At 27.3% G+C, this 20,263-nt stretch overlaps 2 protein-coding genes across 3 annotated transcripts; one reads left to right on the top strand and one right to left on the bottom strand.

The window, feature by feature from the left end:
- Positions 1–25: 25 nt before the first annotated feature.
- Positions 26–16,243, bottom strand: LOC111037345 (protein mini spindles). Of its 2 annotated transcripts, XM_022319869.1 has the most exons (37): positions 16,008–16,243; positions 14,537–14,669; positions 14,034–14,224; positions 13,764–13,970; positions 13,518–13,692; positions 13,337–13,457; positions 13,057–13,277; positions 12,513–12,707; positions 12,249–12,429; positions 8,985–9,097; positions 8,711–8,924; positions 8,473–8,645; positions 8,260–8,411; positions 7,980–8,201; positions 7,754–7,765; positions 7,158–7,341; positions 6,894–7,085; positions 6,728–6,825; positions 6,508–6,646; positions 6,260–6,422; positions 6,030–6,199; positions 5,792–5,962; positions 5,595–5,717; positions 5,117–5,269; positions 4,831–5,043; positions 4,604–4,739; positions 4,333–4,526; positions 3,706–4,043; positions 2,496–2,675; positions 2,200–2,404; positions 1,964–2,101; positions 1,558–1,745; positions 1,328–1,496; positions 1,077–1,250; positions 861–971; positions 606–759; positions 26–522 (listed from the first exon to the last, which is right to left on the bottom strand). In XM_022319869.1, exons 2-37 carry the CDS (start codon positions 14,597–14,599, stop codon positions 287–289), a joined length of 6,069 nt encoding a protein of 2,022 aa, XP_022175561.1. In that variant the 5' UTR covers positions 14,600–14,669; positions 16,008–16,243; the 3' UTR covers positions 26–286. The 2 variants fall into 2 exon arrangements, with proteins under 2 accessions (XP_022175561.1, XP_022175562.1); XM_022319870.1 differs by lacking the exon at positions 7,754–7,765 and having other exon boundaries at positions 16,008–16,242.
- Positions 10,086–12,183, top strand: LOC111037346 (carboxypeptidase B-like). The gene is made up of 4 exons (XM_022319871.1): positions 10,086–10,274; positions 10,341–10,566; positions 11,106–11,292; positions 11,355–12,183. The coding sequence occupies exons 1-4, from the start codon at positions 10,174–10,176 to the stop codon at positions 11,597–11,599; spliced, it is 759 nt and encodes a 252-aa protein (XP_022175563.1). The 5' UTR covers positions 10,086–10,173; the 3' UTR covers positions 11,600–12,183.
- Positions 16,244–20,263: the final 4,020 nt, after the last annotated feature.

Below are 20,263 nucleotides of genomic sequence, written 5' to 3' on the forward strand. Positions count from 1 at the left end.
AAAATATAATATTAAAAAATTATAATAAATTACACATTATTTTTTTTATTAATCTGTTTGCAACACAACTAGCTTCTTCGTTCACAAAAAAATAGGCTCATACACAAATGTTGAAGTTTTCTTTTATAAGATTAAAGCAAATATAAAAAAAAAACAAAGAAACAGATCGCATTACACATTATGGGTTTTCAGTCTTGGTAGGAGTAGTGAAAGGATTTGGGCATACCGATTTGACCTATATCAGAGCACTTGTTAGAAAATAATACTATGTAAATGGAATTAAATTTTATTTGCGAGGAGAACGACTTGTGTTGAGCATTGGTAGATCTTCGTCCTGCGAGTCCTCATCCAGTCGATTATTTCCATTACATTCTCCATTAGATGCACCGAATGTTTCTTCTCTGGACGCTTTCATTTTCAATATTTGCAACCGTTTCATGAAACCGTCTGCTTCACTTGCAGAGGCAGACTCTGGTTTTCGTATGGGCAAAGAAGTAATTGGCTTTAAACTGTCATTATTTCCTGAACAATAAAAACAGAAAGATTCATAAAATATGAATATAAAGTTAATTTTACTAGAAAAAAAAAAATGTCAATAAATTTACCATTTGGTTCAACTAAACAGCTTTTTAAGTTGTCTTCAATTGCTGATAGTTTACGGTGAATATAATCTTGAAAATATTTGGTAGTCTTAGAAATATGTGGTTCTATGTCTATATTTGGATGCTTAATTTTGAATCTATGCAACTGTTGTATGCCCTATAAAAATATAGTTATTTTGTCACACAGCGTATACTATTTATATTAATACTTTATTTTTGACATACTACATGTCATGATAAAGTATTTCAATAACTAACCTCGTCAGTGTTTTCGTGTTGACCTATTAGTTGGAATATTTCGGACAGTTCGTCGTACGGTGTTCGATGTTTTCGTTTACTACTTTCGGGTCTAGGTTCGCTATTCAAATGCTATGCATATATTAATAAATTGGGATTTAATAAATGTTATAAACTATGTGATGAATGATGATCAAAGTAAATGTTAAATAATTAATAATTATCAATATTCATTACCCTTAAAAGTTTGTGTATGTAAACAACCATTTCTGAATCTTTTGGGAATTCTGGACTATCTAAACTTTCCAATACTTTATCACTGCGTATTTTTACCATAGTATGAAGAACAGTTTTGCACGTTCTTAATGGAGTGTCTGATGGTTGTTTTTTCCAATGTTTGGAATCAAACTCCTAATTAATACATTCAAATTGCGACACATTAAAATATGTGAAATTAAAAATAATACAATTTATATAGCTGAAATTACCTTTAAAAATCTGTGTATATGCGCAAGTACCCGCTCGTAGCATAGTTCATCTCCCCACTCTTGAAAATCTTTTACTATTTTCCATATACATTTCATTACTAATTCTTTATAATGAGTAGACGAATTCTGGGGAGACTTAACCGTGTCATAGAGCATTGCCAAAAGAGCACTGGGAAATTATTATGTTTGTTAAAGTATGATATAAACATTATCGTAGAGCAAATTCTTACCATGTGACTGGTGTATGAGCAGACCGTTCCAGAACATTCATAATGAGACTGTTCACACATCGTCCAAAAAGCTGAGTGTCTGTACTATTTTCCGGTCCCTTCATACTTAATAGATACAACAGTTTTGAGAGTAAGTCACGCACAATTTGTTCATTCAGTATTAAAGTAAATTCTTGATATTTGTACAACTAAAATTATATATTCATCAATAAATTGAAGATAATGGATACACCATTCAAGTGGAAAATGAACCAAGAACTGCTGGGTGGAAAATTAAACTTGAGACCCATTGAGTATTCTCACATGATATGAAGGAGCATTTAACTAATCTAATTACCTGGAGCTTATTCATTAGCATTTCATTTATTTTAGAGTCAAATAATAACTTAAAATAAGCAATACTTACATTCAAACATAAATTAAATATATTTTTATATCCAACAGTGACATCAATGTCATGAGATTCAGATAAGACATCAAACTGTTTAATGATTGCATAAAATAGTGATAATACTTTTCCCCCTTCTAAAAACTTGGATCTCATCTGAAACAAATAACACAGAAAATATTAATAATAGGTATTAAATTTTTTGGAAAAAATAAATATATGATAAATATAAATAATATGATGTTAATTCTTACATCAGGTCTCAAAAGCATTTTGTCAAGACTTGTTAGAGCAGTTTTTGAAATCTCAATATTTTGTGATGTAACTTGATTTATTAACTGCTGAATAGGATCTGGAATGGGCGCTGGTGGTGTTTTAGGACTTTTTGTAATAGTTGCAGTACTGTATGGACTCACATTTACACATGGTTTTGATGACGACATATTATCAGGTAAAGATCTAAAAATGAGAAAAGGTTATGTTAATGGACAAATTCATCTTTTTAGTGAACGTTACAAACACTGAATTTAATAAACGAAAAGTTACATACTGAGTATGATCTTGAATTCTTTTTTTGAATTTCACTTCATCATGATCTGTATTCCAGTTATATGATTTTAATTTTAATTCTGGTTTTGAAATATCTTCTGCTTCTAATTCTTTAATAAACTTTTCATCAAGGGCATAACGTGTCACTTGAGGTTCATCATAGACTTCACTAACAGGTCGTCTAATAAAAACAAAAGTAATAATTAACTAATAAAATAAAATATATTATACCATACAATATATGGGTACTTCTGTAAATGTGGACTACATGGAGTTTCTAACTATTATATCTATCTCACTGCTGTAGGCCAGTACGAACATATTATTTACTATTTATAAGCAGGGCTATCCCAAAGGGAGAATTTCAAATGTATTTAAGGTGGTTGCATTAACATCAATAAAGAATATTCTTTGACTGTTTTTGAGCTATTTATAGACATTGAAAATTAAAAATTAATTTTTGGATATTTCCTTAAATACAATTAATATTTATTTTTGCTGCATATAAACTTGGAAATTTAATGAAAATGGTAAAAATCGCAAAATAAATAATTCATACAATTACCTAAAAAACTAAAAAATATATAATATGAAGAGATAATATGGACAAAATTAGACATTTAAGTTTTTGCAAATAATGATTTTAGTTAATTTGCAATTCAAAATTATTAATCATGTAGGTACTTGAAACTTTTAAAATATATTTTTGTTTAATACAAACAATGATATTTTTAAATTTAAAATTAATTCAACCTACTGGAAATACTTACAGTAAAATAAATGACTTTAGTAGCAATAATATCACATAATATTTATTGTAATATATTTAGGCTAACACGTCTTTGTCTAGCAGGTCTTTGCTTAGAATTATTTTTTGTACACACAATTTAATATCATTGAACTCAAATTGAATACATCAAGGTGTAATAAGTACGTAATAACTATGATATTTAAATCAACATAAAAAAAATATGAGAAAATGTAAAAAAAGGAGAACATTACAAAATATAACATATTTTGAGTAACTGTGAATAAACTAATGTATCTTATAGTCTACTACCAATATCATAGTATCAACATTTTTTTTTAGTTGGACCATAAATTAATCTCGTCTGAGGAGAGTAAGGCTTACTAATTGGTTTGGGGTGGTTCTGTAATGAAACCTAATGAGATCATGCATCTACAGTTTATAATTGCAAAAGTTTTATCACCTGAATCCCATCCTTAATGCTGACGAATGTTCCATGGCAGTAGGAATGCTTCCTCCTGTTCTATATGATAGAGTGCTTGCAGATCTAGAAGGTGAATCACTTGAATATCTTTGAGGACTAGATATATGATTAGATTCTTGTGAAACGTTAAATGTAGCATTGTGTTCTTCTTCATCGGAGTTATATTCATCATCAACAATGTCCTCGGTGTTAGGTACTTGTTGAACAGGAGGTACAACCATTTTGATTGTTGGCTGAACTGTAGCCACTGGCACAGCTCGATTCTTAGATGCTCTTTTTAGTCGTTCTCTCAGAAGACCCATATCTTTTTCAGATATCTACACAAATAGTAAAAATGCATTATAAAAAATCAAATACACAAAAATCCTTGAACTGTGTTAGATGAGAAGTTTAGTTGTGTAAAAATAACTTATAATACATTTTTATTCTTACAATAATTCTAATCTAAAACTTAATTTGTCATAATAAATAAACTATTGAACTTGTATCCATAAATAAAATTATTTTTGAACGAAGATCGGCGATTTATTCAATAAGCAAATTACTATGTACATATTGAATATTTATAACTTATCATAATATTGAAAACAGTAAGTGTATTCTTACATTGCCCACAAATTTGAAAAGTGCTTCTCCGTGCAAAAAGAATGCAGCAACAAAGCAATTTAGTGCAGCTGTTCGGACAGAATTATCTCTATCTCCAATACTTTTTGCGATTTCTTTACAAGCCGCTGCAACACTAGGTTGGCAAATTGATGTACCATAATCTTCTATCATCGTCGCCAAATGCTCTAAACACTCTGTAAGTACAAAAAATATTATAATATTTTTTACTAATGTACACATTTACATCACAAAGCTGATTAATAAATATTACCGGAACGCTGCCTTGAGTTCTTTGATTTAACACCATCCATAATGTACTGAAACATTTTTGTATTTGGGAATATGAATGCAATTTGTTTTAAAATGGCACGAACATTGCTTCTCACTGTATCTTTTGGGTCACCCAACTTAAGTGTAAATAAAATGAAAAATTCATCATTAAAATTAAAATTTTATTAATATAAAATATAAATAATATTTATTTATATTTTTACCCACTTTTGTTACTAAATATGGCACGAAACTTGATGCTTCAGTATCATGGAGAGTGTATTTTTGGGTCATTAGTATGTCAAATATATGTTGTAAATAGTCAAGACCTTTTAAAAGTACTGACGGATTAGTATCAAAAAATCTTAATGTCATCCATTTCAATATTAGATCAAGATTACTAATTAATGCTACATTGCCATCATCAGCTGTATTCAAATCCTAATTTAAAATTAAGAAAAAATTAGTATGCTTAAGAATAAGTGTATCAGATAAATAGTTATTTTCATAATACTTCTGAAAGAATCTCAATGGCTTTGAGATGATATCTGAAATCTGAATGAAACATGTTTGTAATCAAAACCTTGTTAATACCAGCAGTTAACATTTGTTCTCGAAGTTGTTCAACAAATTCTTCTCGAGGAGTTGTGAAATTCCATTTTAATGACTAAACAGTACCAACATTTTGATTATATATCACTAATAATGGATTAAGTATACAATTAAATATGAAATAATTATAATAAATTAAAAAAATTGTTATTTTAACAAGCCTGGTTTAACAGCAAAAGCTCTATAGTTAAACACTTTCCAAAACCCAGTGAAAATAATAATAATTTTAGAACTGTAATAAAAAATTAAAATTGGAATTTTATCAAACTTCAATGTTTTAAAAACATTGACTTTAAATGAAGTTAACTCGTAGAACTTATTGCTCTAACAAATACATTTAATATACATTATATATAAATAAATGACATAAATAATTGTACCTTTAATTTGTGTTCATCAATATCACGTTGATGCTTTAAATTATTTCGTTGGAATAATGGGCCATTATCAACTTCTTCTTTTTTTTTCCCTGTAGCTGTACTTACTCGGGGAATTACATTTTCCTTAATAAAAAGAAGTAATTCAATAGTTAGTTAACTGATACGTAAAAGTAAATTTAAAATGTAGTATAACAAACTTTGTTAGCTTTAGTAGCTGCTTTAGGAGGAGGTATTTTTGATCCTCCTGATTTAACCGAAGAGCCAGCAGGAATACCAGATTTTACAACCTTAGGTTTTTCAATTGGTACAACGGGTAAATTTGGTCTTTCTTTGTCCAACTTCTCTCTGCAAAACTTGACAGACATTGGCTACAAATCAAATAATCTATTAAAAAATTGAAATATATTTTAACATTTTTAAATAGTAAAATTATACCTTTAATTTTTCACATGCTCCATACATAGAAGCATAACCTAAGTGCATCATAAATCCAAGTACAGCTTTTTCAGAAGCACTACGAACACTAGCATTTCTATCTTCAAGGCTTGTGTAAAGAACCAGAAGTAAGCATTTTAACTCATCAGCAGGAATTGACTTAGAAGGGACTAAAAAAAAAAAAAAATAAATTAAAACTTATTCAACTAAATTAATAATTAAAATCATACTGAGTGGCAACTTTTCTGCAAGCCAAGTCCATAACTCTGATCTTAATGTTACTGAATTATTTTTTAATGCGTCCAAAAGTATATCACCACCAAAAAATTCACGATAACCACATACATCTGCCCATGTATTCATACATTGGCGAGCACTTTGACATTTAAACGTCTAAAATAGTTTATATAATCATTATTAATATTTAATAATTACTTTAAACATTTTTAACATGTAAAAAATATTAATAATAAAGTACCTTTGGGTCACCCAGTGCATTTAAGACACCAGGTAAGTAACCTTTGATGTAGTTTTTAAAAGAAGATCCCATGGCTTTTGAAATCAATTCTACTAAATTGATTGCATTCGAACCAAGGCGAGCATTTGAATCACTTATTCTAAGTAATAAATACCAACAAAACAATTAATAGAAAATATAAATTTTAAATATTTATAAATAATAGTTAACTATTGTATACCTGTCTTGTAAAGCTTTTCTAGCTTCTCCCAGTTCACTGGTTATAAATTTGGCTTCATTAACGATATTTTGCAATTTGGTTAAAGCATCAGAACGAACCTAAATATATGTAAATATAAAATATAAAATGTATATTATATTATAGTAGTAATATTTATACTTCTTACTTTCCAATCTTTATCTGAAAGTTCATTAATCAAAGCATCAGTTATTTGAGGAGATATATCAACTCTCGGTACAATGTCTCGTATGTTGACTTCATATGCTGGTTTTTCATCATCACTTGCAGCTTCTAATGATTCAGTGGATCCATTCATATTTTTTCCACGTGTAGGTTTAGGAGGAGCTTCCCCTTGATGCTAATAGACAAAAAAGGGTTATTTGTATTTTTAATTCTTACAGAATACTTTATGAATAATAATTAATCTTACCTTTTCAAATTCTGCATTTATTTGTTGCACTAAGGTTGGTTTTTCATTTTCAAAGAACAAACTTAACTGGGGTCCCATATATAGATACATAACACCCAGAAGAGAAATAACAGCCAAACGAACTTGAGGGTTAGAAGCACTCACAGCTTTTTTGACATTTTGCATCACAGATTTCGGTTCAATACTAAAATAAAAAGGATAAAATTACATCAAATTTTTAAAGTATTAAAAAGTTTTTTTATTTTATGATAAAATTAAACAACCGACAAGAATTTATTCATGAACTATTGACATTATTTTCATTATATATAGAAATAATCTCTTTTTTTATTATAGAAGTTTCAGTATCTATAGATTTCTCTTAAGTATTACAAACAATTATTTATTTAATACAGAAATTAAAAAAACAGTGTAATGTTTTAATCCAGGATTAAAGTAAACGAGCTTTCATAATTCTACATACTGGTGGTAGGTATAAAATTAAAAGTAAAAAACATTAAAAAATTACAAACTAATAGAATAATAAAAGTAAAATTGTAAAATGTGTTGGTCATAAATGCACTGATTCAAATAAATAAATAAATAAGATAACTTACTCCAATTCAGACCTGATAGCATGAAATTTAAGATAATAATTTAAATAAACAAATCTATACATAAACATATAAGTATATAATTAAATTGAATATCACCAAAATAGTTTATTTTATTTAAGACAAAACATGGCTATCTTGATAATATGTACTGTTGGGTTAATTTTTTACTATGATATACTTTATTAAACCAAAGTTTATTTTATACTTAAAACAAAAATATACTTACATAAATCCAAACTCCAAGATGGCACCTGAAAGCCAATTCAAGGCATCAATCTGAACTTTTGGATTCTTCTGTACAGTAAATGCATATTCTAATACTGCATTACAAACCAGATCTAGTCTAGTAGATTCAGCAAGTGTAGTCAATACTTGACTCGCTAGAGTACCATTTTTATTATCACCCAACAGAGAAGAAACATCTTGAATACATGAATTCATGCCAGTACTAAAAATATTTAATAGTGAAAAAAGTGAAAGAAATATAAATCAAATAATATTAGTACCTAGTTATAGGAAACTTTTCAATGACTTTTTTCAAACACTCAAGTCTCAATTTTTGTATTTGTACATTATTATCTTTGATACCGGGTTTCTTATTCAGCAGTTTTATTAATACTTGGCTGCTAACTGACAATGATTCCATTTGATCAATTATCTTAAATTAAATAAACAAACTATAAAGTAAACAATTTTTTTTTTAAATAATTAGCACTAACTTGGGAAAATTCTTGAACATTGGACAAACGAGTTTTCCAATTGGCATCAACCATACCATTTAAAATTTCAGGAGAACAAAATGTCAAAGCCAGTTCTTCTAATTCTTCATCACCAATTTCATTTTCAGTTTCAATTGGAGGAAGAGCTTTCGATTGTGCAGGTTTACGTCCACCTGAAGGTATTAAAATAATATTAAGCAAATTTCAATTTTCTGAATATTGAATTCCATAAATATACCAGGAGCACTCATAGGTTTTTTGGTCTTACTGTTAGCAACAGTTTTACTAGGAATATTGACAGCTGTACGAGTTCTTCTAATAACAGTGTTTTTGTTAATTGTAACTGTTGCTTTTTTCTCTCCCATATTAGATGAGGCAGCAGCAGATTTTGATTCTCTTATAATATTTGTTGGTTTTGCAGTTATTACAGCTTTTTCTGATGCTTCTTTAATCTGGAAAAGAAAAATTTTAAATCATTAAAAATTATAATATATTCTGACAGTTCTACTTACTTTAGCCAGTTTTATTGCATCTACAGTGGTCAAAAATGGAAGAATATTTTTTTCTGATACAACCTTCCATGCAGTACCAAGAGCTTCAGCAGAATTGTCTCGAACAGTTGGATCTGTAAATTAAAAATAAAAAGTTAATGAATAAATTAAAACAATTTAGTTGATTTAATTTATGTTCACAAATATAAATATTTGGCCAAAACATTAAAATTGAATCACCTGATATAACTTACATCATTTAAAATAATCATTAAAGATAACAATTAGTCTGTACATTATGTTGTTATAGATATAATCAAATATAATGTTAAAAAATAAACTAATATGAAGAATTGTTTATTTTTATTAAATGGTATACTTTACTTAATTAAGCTATGTTGTTTAGCACAAAACATAAACTTAACAAATCATCAAAATTCTAAAAATGCATTTTATGTTTTTAAAAATTACAAAAATAAGATTAGAAGAGATGTAATAAAAAAGTATAATAATTATAATGATTTATTATCCAACATGACAAATAAAAAAATGAAGTATGAATCAATAAACTTCACAGGACAAGTAATTAGTAAAGTAATAGTATTGTACTAAAAGTAGAAGGATGCAAGCAGTATCGTATACAATTTTAATTTGAAAACAATTGTATTCTTTTCTTTGTATATTTTTTTTTTACACTTGGGTACACTTGAACCTGAAAAATATTAAATTTTAAATAAGGGAAAAAAAGAAAATTAATTTCATAGTCATAAAGTCCATATTTTTTCTAAAAATTTAAATTGGACCAGAGGAAATGAAATGTATAGAAAACTTTTACTTCTGGTAGTTGGGAAAAAATGAATGAAAAAACAAACCACCAACCCCCACAATCATCAAATATAGTGTTAAGTATTCTATATTTCAGAACATTCCATACAAATTTAAGAAATTTTATCATACAAATGACGTTTACAAATTTATTGATAATTTTAATAAAAAAAAATTTGTTGAAGTGTCAACTATTGGACATACTAAAAATGGAACTCCTCTAAAAGTAATACATATAAAACCAGATAATAATCAAGCAAACAATGATATTATCTGGATTGATGGAGGTATATTTGTCTTTACTATACTGCTTAAACAAATATTAAAAGACCGTCAAAATATTTTTACAGGGATTCATGCACGAGAATGGATAACTATTTCTTCAATGGTGTATATATCTAATGAACTTATACATAAAAGAAAGACTTTACCAATATATATGAGAAATATTCATTTTGTCTTAATGCCAATTGTAAATCCAGATGGGTAGTACATTAATAAATTCAAATAATACCATTTAGTCATTCCCACCAAAAATGGTTTGCCATTTAGGTATACATATTCATATGAAACCGATAGGCAATGGAGAAAAAATCGTGTTGAAACACCAGGCAATTGTATAGGAATAGATTTGAATCGTAACTGGAATTATGATTGGTACAATACAAACTCTGATAAAAACTATTGCTCAGAAGCTTACCAAGGACCAGCTCCAAATTCAGAATTAGAAGTAAAAGCAATCATTCGGTTTATCACAAAAAATTTAACTAAAATAAAGGTCAGTTCACACTAAAACTTGAGAACTTCAAGTATTATAGTTAATATAGATACAATTTGTCGTCTAATGTATGTTCATGAATTGAAACAATAACACTAACTATAATTTAGTTTTTTTAGATTTGTAATGTTTTATTATTTTTCCATGTTATTTTAATATTTTATAGTAATTTAGCATACCTAAATATTTTGTTTAAAATTAAAAAAGTAATGGGTCATTTTGTATGGGCGTTTAAAATGTATGAACAAATGCAGTGCTATTTTATTATTTAATATACATTTATGTTTTTTGAAATAAGAGGATTTTTGGAAACTAATATTAATTTAATGCTGAATTAAAATTAAATTATTCAGGTAGATAAACAATTCACAACAAGAAAATACTATGTAATTTGTTTTGTAAATATAGTAAAATATTATCATAATACTGTAATATTATGATAAATATATTGACAAAATTATATACATTATATGAAAGGATACCATATAAAAATATATTAATTTAAAGAAAAGTAAGTACTAATAGAAACCCCTGGACAGGGATTTATATCATTACACTCATACGGGCAAGCTATTTTATTTCCTTGGGCATACACTAAAGATCATATAAAAGAAGACTATGATAAACTTCAGAACATAGCTACATCCATGTCATTAGAAATATTAGAAAAAACATCAAACATCTATTCTGTTGGTCAAGCAAGTGCAGTATTTTATAGAGCATCAGGTTTAAATCAATTTATTTTAAAGGACTACCTATTTAATAATTAATACCAACAATATTTACAGGAACATCAATGGATTGGATGAAAGGTAAAGCAAATATTAAATATGTATTTACGTTGGAATTAAGAGATACTGGTGTCAATGGTTTTGATTTGCCTACTAGTGAAATAATTCCAACTGGTCAAGAAGCATTTTGTGCTGTTTCTGTACTAGCTAAAGTTATTGATTCTGACAACCAATCAAAAGGAACATTTTGTAGGTCCACGTACACATTGTTTACAATTATGTTAATAACATTTTATTATTAATCTACATAAAAAAAGTTAAGATTAATACAAATAGTTCATAAACAAATTGTCATTATTTAATCTCTGAGAAACATATAGATGGATAAATAAACATTTAACCGATACTAAAATTGATTTAGAAAAGTTTAATAAGTGGCTAAACTGTACCCCGCAAATGTTTTTGAAAAACATGCCAGAGTGTCGTCTTTATTTATCTATATCAATGGTTAGAAAATGTAGGAATTATTAAAAATATACTTTTTGAGTATTGGGTGATTAAGTTTGTAGTTAGAAGTTCTATCGATATTAGGCTCACACAATTTTTAAAGAGACGATGAAAAAGTTAAATAAATCTAGTTAGAAATTAGGTAATTTTTTTTATCTTATTCTTAGATGGTAGTTAGATACCATATCATTATTTATATAAATAAAATAAAAATACAATAGTATTCTCAAAATAAATTAAGTTAATGCAAAAAATGGGTACTATAGTTCACATAAAAACAAATAAACTCATCAACCAATTTCAGATGGTAATAGGCTTTAGAAAAAGATAGTATTAATATGTATGATTCATTTTTTGTTTGAAAAATATTTATATTATATTGAATTCATACATTATTTAAAATAATATGAATAATTAAAAGTAACATTTATTATAAATAATTACCTGATTCATTCAATGTTTTTATTAATGCCGTAGTAAATATTTTCAAATATTTTTTGTTTAAAATTGTTGGTGTGCATTTTGAAAAACATCGAGTTAAAAATGAAACTGATTCAGCTTTTACTGATGGATTTTTATTGTCAATTGCCGTCAAAATATCTTCATGAATAGATTCAAGTGTCATCTAAAATAATTATAAATTATTACCAAATTATATATTTTATTTTAGTTATTATCAAATTATAGCTATAATTAAAACTAAATTACGCTTAAATAAATTGCATCAACAGCATCTCGTAGTGGCAATACAACATTTTGTTTTTTTTCTTTAAATTTTTCCAACAATGCAGGTATGCAAGCAGAAGCATAAGTTTCAAATCGTTTTTTTAATCCATTAGCTAACATAGCCATACATTTGGCAGCAATGCCAACTATTATAACATTTGAATCTTTTGTAATAATCTATAAAAAAAATCAAAAAATAAGTATAAGTACTTACATAAAAACAATATATTAATCGTATATTTGTACTTTTAATTCTATGTTTATAAATTAATAGTACAACCCAATATCATCATACATATTGTAGTTTACTGATAAAAACCATTGTCGATGAGTCCTCTACCAATTTCCGATGAAAAAAATACTGTTTTAAATGTATTACGGCTTTAAACGTTTGTAAATAAAGAAATTAGGATATTTTTATTTATTTCAGTCAAAAATCAATTTTTCAGATTTTATTTTCTAATAGTTTTAGGAAATTTAATTCTAGTTAAATTATTATTATTAAATTAATAATATGATTTCTTACTTTCTTTAAGGCTCTAACTAAATCTCCATATTCTCCACTCTCTAATTTTGGAGATTTAGACAATATTCCTTCAAGCGTATCCATGGCTTCTTTACGTTCTTGCCATTTTTTTGCTTCAAGCTTTTCATAGAAGTCTTTACTAAGTTGACTAAGTATATTAACTGGATCAATATGTTCTTCTGGATCGTCAACTGTGTCAGTGCCTTCTTCCAATATCATATCTAAAATTTAAAATGTTTTGTTAATTTATTTTACTCGAAATTATTAATTTAAAGCTTACCTCCATTAGCAGCAGCAACTTCTTCCATTTTAGCAGCTTGTTCTTGTTGAGAGCGCAGAAATCGAGAAGCTCTTGGTTTATCACTGCTTATTTTTTCAAACTCTGCTTCTAATTCTTGAATCTAATTAAAATATTTATTTTAGCAAATATAGTATGATTAAGCCTTGATATATATATATACTTGAAGAGGTTTTAGATTAGCCAAATTAGCTTTAACAGGTGTAGGACCAATCCAGGAATAGATTTCTATGGCCAACAATTTTGCTTCATCTCGAACACTTTTATCTCTGTCTTCAAGTATTGATTGTAATTTTTTCAGTAGTAGCTTAATATTCAAAACTTTTGATCCAAATTCTCTACAATAAATAAACAGATTAATAATAGATTTTTAAAAAATGATACATTTTATTAGTAGGTATATACTTACTTGATTGCTTGAGTTGCAGCTTTAATGCAAGTTGAAACAATTTTAGGAAATTTATGGTCCATTCCTTTAACTAATTCTTCTATTACTATATCTTGCTTTTCAATTTCAATAAACATTAATGTTATTTGTATGGCAACATCTTTAGTTTTAGCTTTTGGTGCACCATAACATTTTGTTATCAAACCAGTCATGACTTCACCCACAGTACTAAAAAAATTGTATAATAAAATACAATGCTAGGTACTGAAAATAAAATTATAGTTAACTAACCGTCCCGCAGTAGCAGAATTTTCGACAAAAACTAATGTGGCTTCAAGACCTTTTTCCTGTGCAACCGCATTGCTGTCAATAACAAATTTCTTTACTATTCCTGTAAATTTATTCCATTCAGGAGCTTTTTCATCCAATTGTCCAAATATTTTAATAGCTTCTTCATAACCACTTATTCTGGCTTTCCACAACTTAATAAAATAATTAATATTTAATATGTAATATGTAATAAGTATTGTTAAAATTATTATAAAATTAATATGATATTAAAATAATTGTAATAGTAAATATATAAAAACAATTTCTCTTAAATAATATTATGGGCAACGACAGTAACATACACACACATGGGGGGAGGAAGGTTCAAACCTCCCACCTTAGCATTTTTTTAAGCGCCACTAGATGACGATGAAGAAATGAAATTTAATAAGTAATATTTAAAAATTGAAAACAATTAATTGTATTCAAGAATATACAAATAATTACAAAAAATGAATATTTACTTTGTGTACACATCGTTCCTCAATGGGCAACTTTGTATATGATGTATCTTCCTCAGCGGTCATGTTTCCATAAAGGTTATTAAAACGGTATGAAATTAAAATTCAACAGTTTATTTTTTGATTCATTAATGTGCTGAAAATAAAAAAAAGTTTAAATTAGGTATGCATTTTATATTTATATTTATTTGTATTTAAATGGTTAATTGAAATCTTACTAACCTTTGTGGGGAATATGTCTTACAAAATTAATATTAATTTAATTTATTTAAGTATAAATAAATAACAATTTATGATAATGATGACTATTGATTAGCAATATGAATAGGCTACCTAACTGATAAAAATATTTAATAAATATAAATTATAATAATGCCAAATTCTATTTTAGTAAAATATAAGTAAAACTGTGATTGTCTTTGAAATAGTTTTAAAAGTTATTATACTGTAAAAACTAATTTTAACAAGATTAATATAAGTAAATTGATAAAAACTTGAGTATTCATTGTAGAGTTCAATGTAAAGATTTAACAGATAGAGTGAAGGTTCTTAAACAGGTTTGCTTATTTGGATATGACCAACCTACATAAACTGTCTTGTATGATAAATTTCTTTTTATGTAGGTTGATATTTAATTAAAATTTCCTAACCATAAACAGTTTTATAAAAAAAAATTTAAGTTTATACACCAAAAAAGTGAATGAGATGCACTTACATGAATTAAATATAAATTAAATACATAAGCTTTGATGTATGGTAAAATGAAACAAATGTATATATTAAATGTGATTAAACTATTCTATGTAAAAATATTAGGTGTACTAAGTATAGTTTTTGATTTTGGCACAAATATGAAATAATATGATTGTCTTCATAGTTTCATTCAATGATTTATTTATTTAAGGATAGGATTTGTTAATGGTATTAGTAGCGAGAATATTTTCATAATCGACATAATAGAAAATTAGATATATAGATACGGTAATAATAAACATATCTCAATTCTACAAATGTATTAAAAATTGTTTTCATTCATAACACAATTTAGAGTTGATAAGAAATTGTTTGCAGTTGAAGTTTGTTATTCGGGTGTATACATTTATCGGAAGTACTATTAACCCAAAATGGCGCAATTATGTATAAAAAAAATACAAATTATAAACAAATAAACTATTTGACAAACATAGACAATATTGGAAAATATACAACTACCTATGTCAATAAAATAATCTATTGGTACTTGGTTTACTTAAATACAATACATATCTTTAAATTTGTAATTTTGTATCAATATATTATACAACTATAGGTAGGTAGGTATACTACGTAGATTTAAGGTTGTGCATAGAAAATAAGTAATCTGTGTAGGTAACTCATGCATAAAATCCTAGGACGTGTTTAAAGATTAAATTTGACTACAATATAGGTATAGCGTTATTGTACATAATAAATTATATAGAATTCTAAAACGTACCTTAACGTCTATAATATCTAAGCGTCAATATTCAATGGTTTTCTCCAAATTGTCAATCAATTCAGTAACAAACAGTAGGTACGTCCTACGTCCTATTCGGTTGCAGTATAGACATTAGACATTTAACGTCAAACGATTTCGATACGAATTGCGAGGATGTACCTATATCAAATTAATGTGTTTTATCAGTTGCAGTTGTGACTATAGCGAAGTAGCAAACGGAGGGATAATAACGATTTTCTTTACTTGACGCAGTTAATAAAAAAAAACAAATAAAACAAAAAGAATAACACATGATTCATTACAGGGAGATTCAAAACTCGAATACATTCATAATAAGTTCTAGCGTCTTTGGAATATTTGAGGATTAACGTTATCAATGACAAAATTTTAAATAGGAAACGATTATTTTAAGATTTAAACTTTTTTAAGCTATTCAAATTTGTTTAGGAGGTAATATGATTTTTTAATCTAATTCCTTATTCTTAGAAAAAATTATGGGATCAAATGGACTAAGATGGGCTGGAATTAATTTCCAGGAAAACATCGAATTTAAATATTATGTCATTAATCGTTGGTACTTATAGGTAAGCCGCATAGGTGCCTATGTAGAAAAATAAAGTATGGAGCCTGTTATGGCTAGGTGGTTAGCCTCAGTCACTAACGTGTTCTGGAGCCAAGCATCGATCGCTAGTTCTCAGATGGGTGACCACCCGGGTTTTTAATGGAGAACCGACACGTGCTCCTCGACCAACCGAAACCCTTTTACAAAATGCTAATGACCATAGTTGTTGTCTTGCCGATGCTTAAGATCAATAAAATAAATATATACATAATAATATACTTTCAAGTGCCTAACCACGAATAATATTTTTAATTTACAACAAAAAAACTAAAATCGTTATTATTTATTAAATTATTAAATTTTGAACAGGTACCTATCTATGAAAAAAAATCATGCTTATAATTATATTATAAGGGGTTATAAGGGGTTAGGTACTTACGACTAGTCACAAATAACTAAGTAACCTTGTGTTAAATTTTCTAACCTTACTAATAAAAATTAAACATTTTATAAATTATACATAATATGCGTCTCTTTAACATTTTTTAAATGGTAAAAAAAATAACTCAAGAGAACCTTTACATTACATTTTCAAGATTTTAACCGAGCAAAACATTTATATTTAAATATCTAAAAAAAAATAGAAAATAGAAAATGTCCATAGCACATAAGTAAATACTAAATAGCCAAAAAAGACTTGGAAAATTCAAAATTGTATATTATTTAGTGTATATAAAATGATAAAATAAACATTCGGTGAACATTTCAAGTATGTACACCCACCTACATTTTTTTTTTAAATTACAACAAAATATCAAAGATTGATTGAGGAGAAATAGTTATTTTACGGGTAAATAAATCCAATGTAGAAAAAATGTGCACTTCTAAAGCTTATAAAAAAATTGTTCCCATGTATCTTTAATATTTTTTAATTGCTTTAATAACAACTAATGAGAAACCTTGTATTACCTTTTTAACCATTTTGACTTTACAAACAATATTCTAATGTCAGCTTCAAAATATTTTGAACATTTTGTCATGTTTATTAGGAAATACATATATTGCATGTACCTATATACGTAAACATTTGGTACAAATGGTTATTCGTTTTTGAGTAGCTCCAAAATAACATAATTGATTTGTTCAAAAAGTATTTCAAATGTTGAGTGTTGTCATTTCAAAAGTATCAACTAGTTATAATTTGCTATCAGAAAGTACACTTAAAGCTTAAAATTGATTATTTTTCGTTCATTTTTTTATTTCTTTATAGTCTATACATTTCAATGTACAGTTCAGTGAGCTTATACTGACACATAAAAATACACACCATTGTAAAATTAATTAATTTATCATTCTTCTCAAAATCTAAAAAGTTTGTCTTTTTGCTAAAAAGTTCATTTCAGCAGAATCGATACTTGTATATCCGTATTACAAACGTACAAAATAGCAAATTTACTTCCGACAGTGGCAATATTATAATAATCAAATTTTAACACGATCTGTTTTTTTTTTAAATTACTACTTACCCATAATAAATATTAAATAATATTGTTTTTATTTTTAAGATAACTGACCCACATTTATGGCGGTATCACCCTCTTGTAGTATATTGGTCAAGTATAAAACTTGACAATGGAAAAATTTTGTTCGTGTACTAGACTCGACTCAGAATTAAAAAACAACACTAGTCCATCGCTATCTTCTTGTATCCATATTACAAACGTTGAAACGTACAACATACCACATTTTCGTCCAGCACTTCAGCAGAATGAATTATGTATTGTTACTTGTTAGCTTTAATATTAGCTTGGTACAATAAATTGAACAATTTATTTTAATATTCCTATAATGTTATACTACTTCTAGAGTCAATAAAATATACGCGTATAAATATAGACCGCGACTTAGATAAATAAACAATGTCGTAATAAATAACAATAAGAACAAAATAATTGAAGTTCAATTTGTAGTCGAGACTGTCGTTAAAGTAGGTGCGTTATAAAAATGTATTAATGTTTTATACCTATATAAACGTATATTAATGGTTTTTAAATTTAAAAGCAAGAACCCTGCACCCATACCGACCGCTGGCTCGGAGTGACACGATTTTGTTATGTTTCTACTTTTTTCGTTATTTTCCTCTTTCAAGGCATTTTGCCAGATATGTAGGCATTATATAAAAAAAAAATCGTCGGTGAACACACACCGCGAGTGTCGTTTCTCAAACTTGTAATAATTAAATATTGTAGGCCCGTTCATATCCGCTCGAACCTTACCCACGTTTTATACGATTTATATAATTGTTGAAGTTCTTACATTAGCATCAACGGCACGATTGCGAGTATGACTTCTAGGCGTTGGCTCTACAAACTTAAATATTAAAAGGTATAGTTAGGTGTATACCAGAAAAAACTATATAATACTATAATATGTATACGTAACATTGATAGCGTGTCCAGAATTTTTTTCTTCGGTAGTTGGGGCCTGAGAAGCTGATGTAAAGTGATTTTATTTCGATATTTATGAACTTGTGAAATACAAGCTATAATAAAGCCGAGGACCATTTTTAAAAATTATAAAAATACCTGGTGATAAATATAAACAAATTACTACATTGTTTTAATTATCATTCCCATCATATCTTTTAAACCCCTTATTGAGTAATGATGGACCTATTGGGGGTTTTCTTTGAAAAATGGAAGTTTGTATTTCCACAGGACACTTCTGAAGTATTACAGAAAATTCCAAGAACTTGAAAATGGTCGTAGTCTTAAAGTGGGTGTATATTGAATAATAACAAAAGTTAAAATTTGAATTAATTAAATATTGAAAGAAAACATGAGAGTGAACATGCTTGAAGATCACTCTGTAATTACTAGAATATTTATACTTTGTATTATATTAATATAATTATTTTTAAAAAGTATTATTAAGTTTTTATTCTACGACAAAACGTCTGTTACAGATTATTTGCCATTTTGGAGGTCATCTCATATGCACTGTAGCCACTGTAGGTCCTGCAGTCTCTTATTAATAAGTAGGTCCCTAAAAGGTACATCACTATATCAGTCTTATATATGGAAGATGATGTATTTTAGTTGCCTCGTTTAGATATTACTAAGGTCTTTAAATGCTATATAGACATATAGACTAATTTATCATTATTATTTATTGGGTATTTATTAGATGTGATTATATTTAAGATAAATTGTATTAGTGTTAAAGTGTTTACTAGTCGTATATGAAAACATATATGGCTACATTAAAGCATTGTTCGTTAAATCACTATGTGAAAAACAAAACGTCAAACGCAGATTGAAATCGTATTAGGTGGGTAATAGTACGTCATATATGGTATTATATGTAGGCGGTACACACAACATTACAAGTCTGCACCTACACAATAATATATAGACAGATAGATAGGTATAATATAATAATAATCATAGTATATAATATAATATTATAAATAAGTACTATAGCTTATATTATATATTATTATTTATTACCATTACGCTTTTACTGTAGGTATCAGGTACGTACAAGAGTAAACGCTTCGTCACAATTATTACGGTGCCGCGCTGTCGGCATCAATAAAATGTAAGTACATATTAGGTATATTCGCAATAATAATATATAATTATATAGCCGTAAGTATCGTAAAAAGTCATTCGCTCGCTCGTAACAGCAC

The sequence above is a fragment of the Myzus persicae genome, unplaced genomic scaffold (genome assembly GCF_001856785.1).
Source record: "Myzus persicae strain clone G006 unplaced genomic scaffold, MPER_G0061.0, whole genome shotgun sequence".
Lineage (NCBI taxonomy): Eukaryota > Metazoa > Arthropoda > Insecta > Hemiptera > Aphididae > Myzus > Myzus persicae.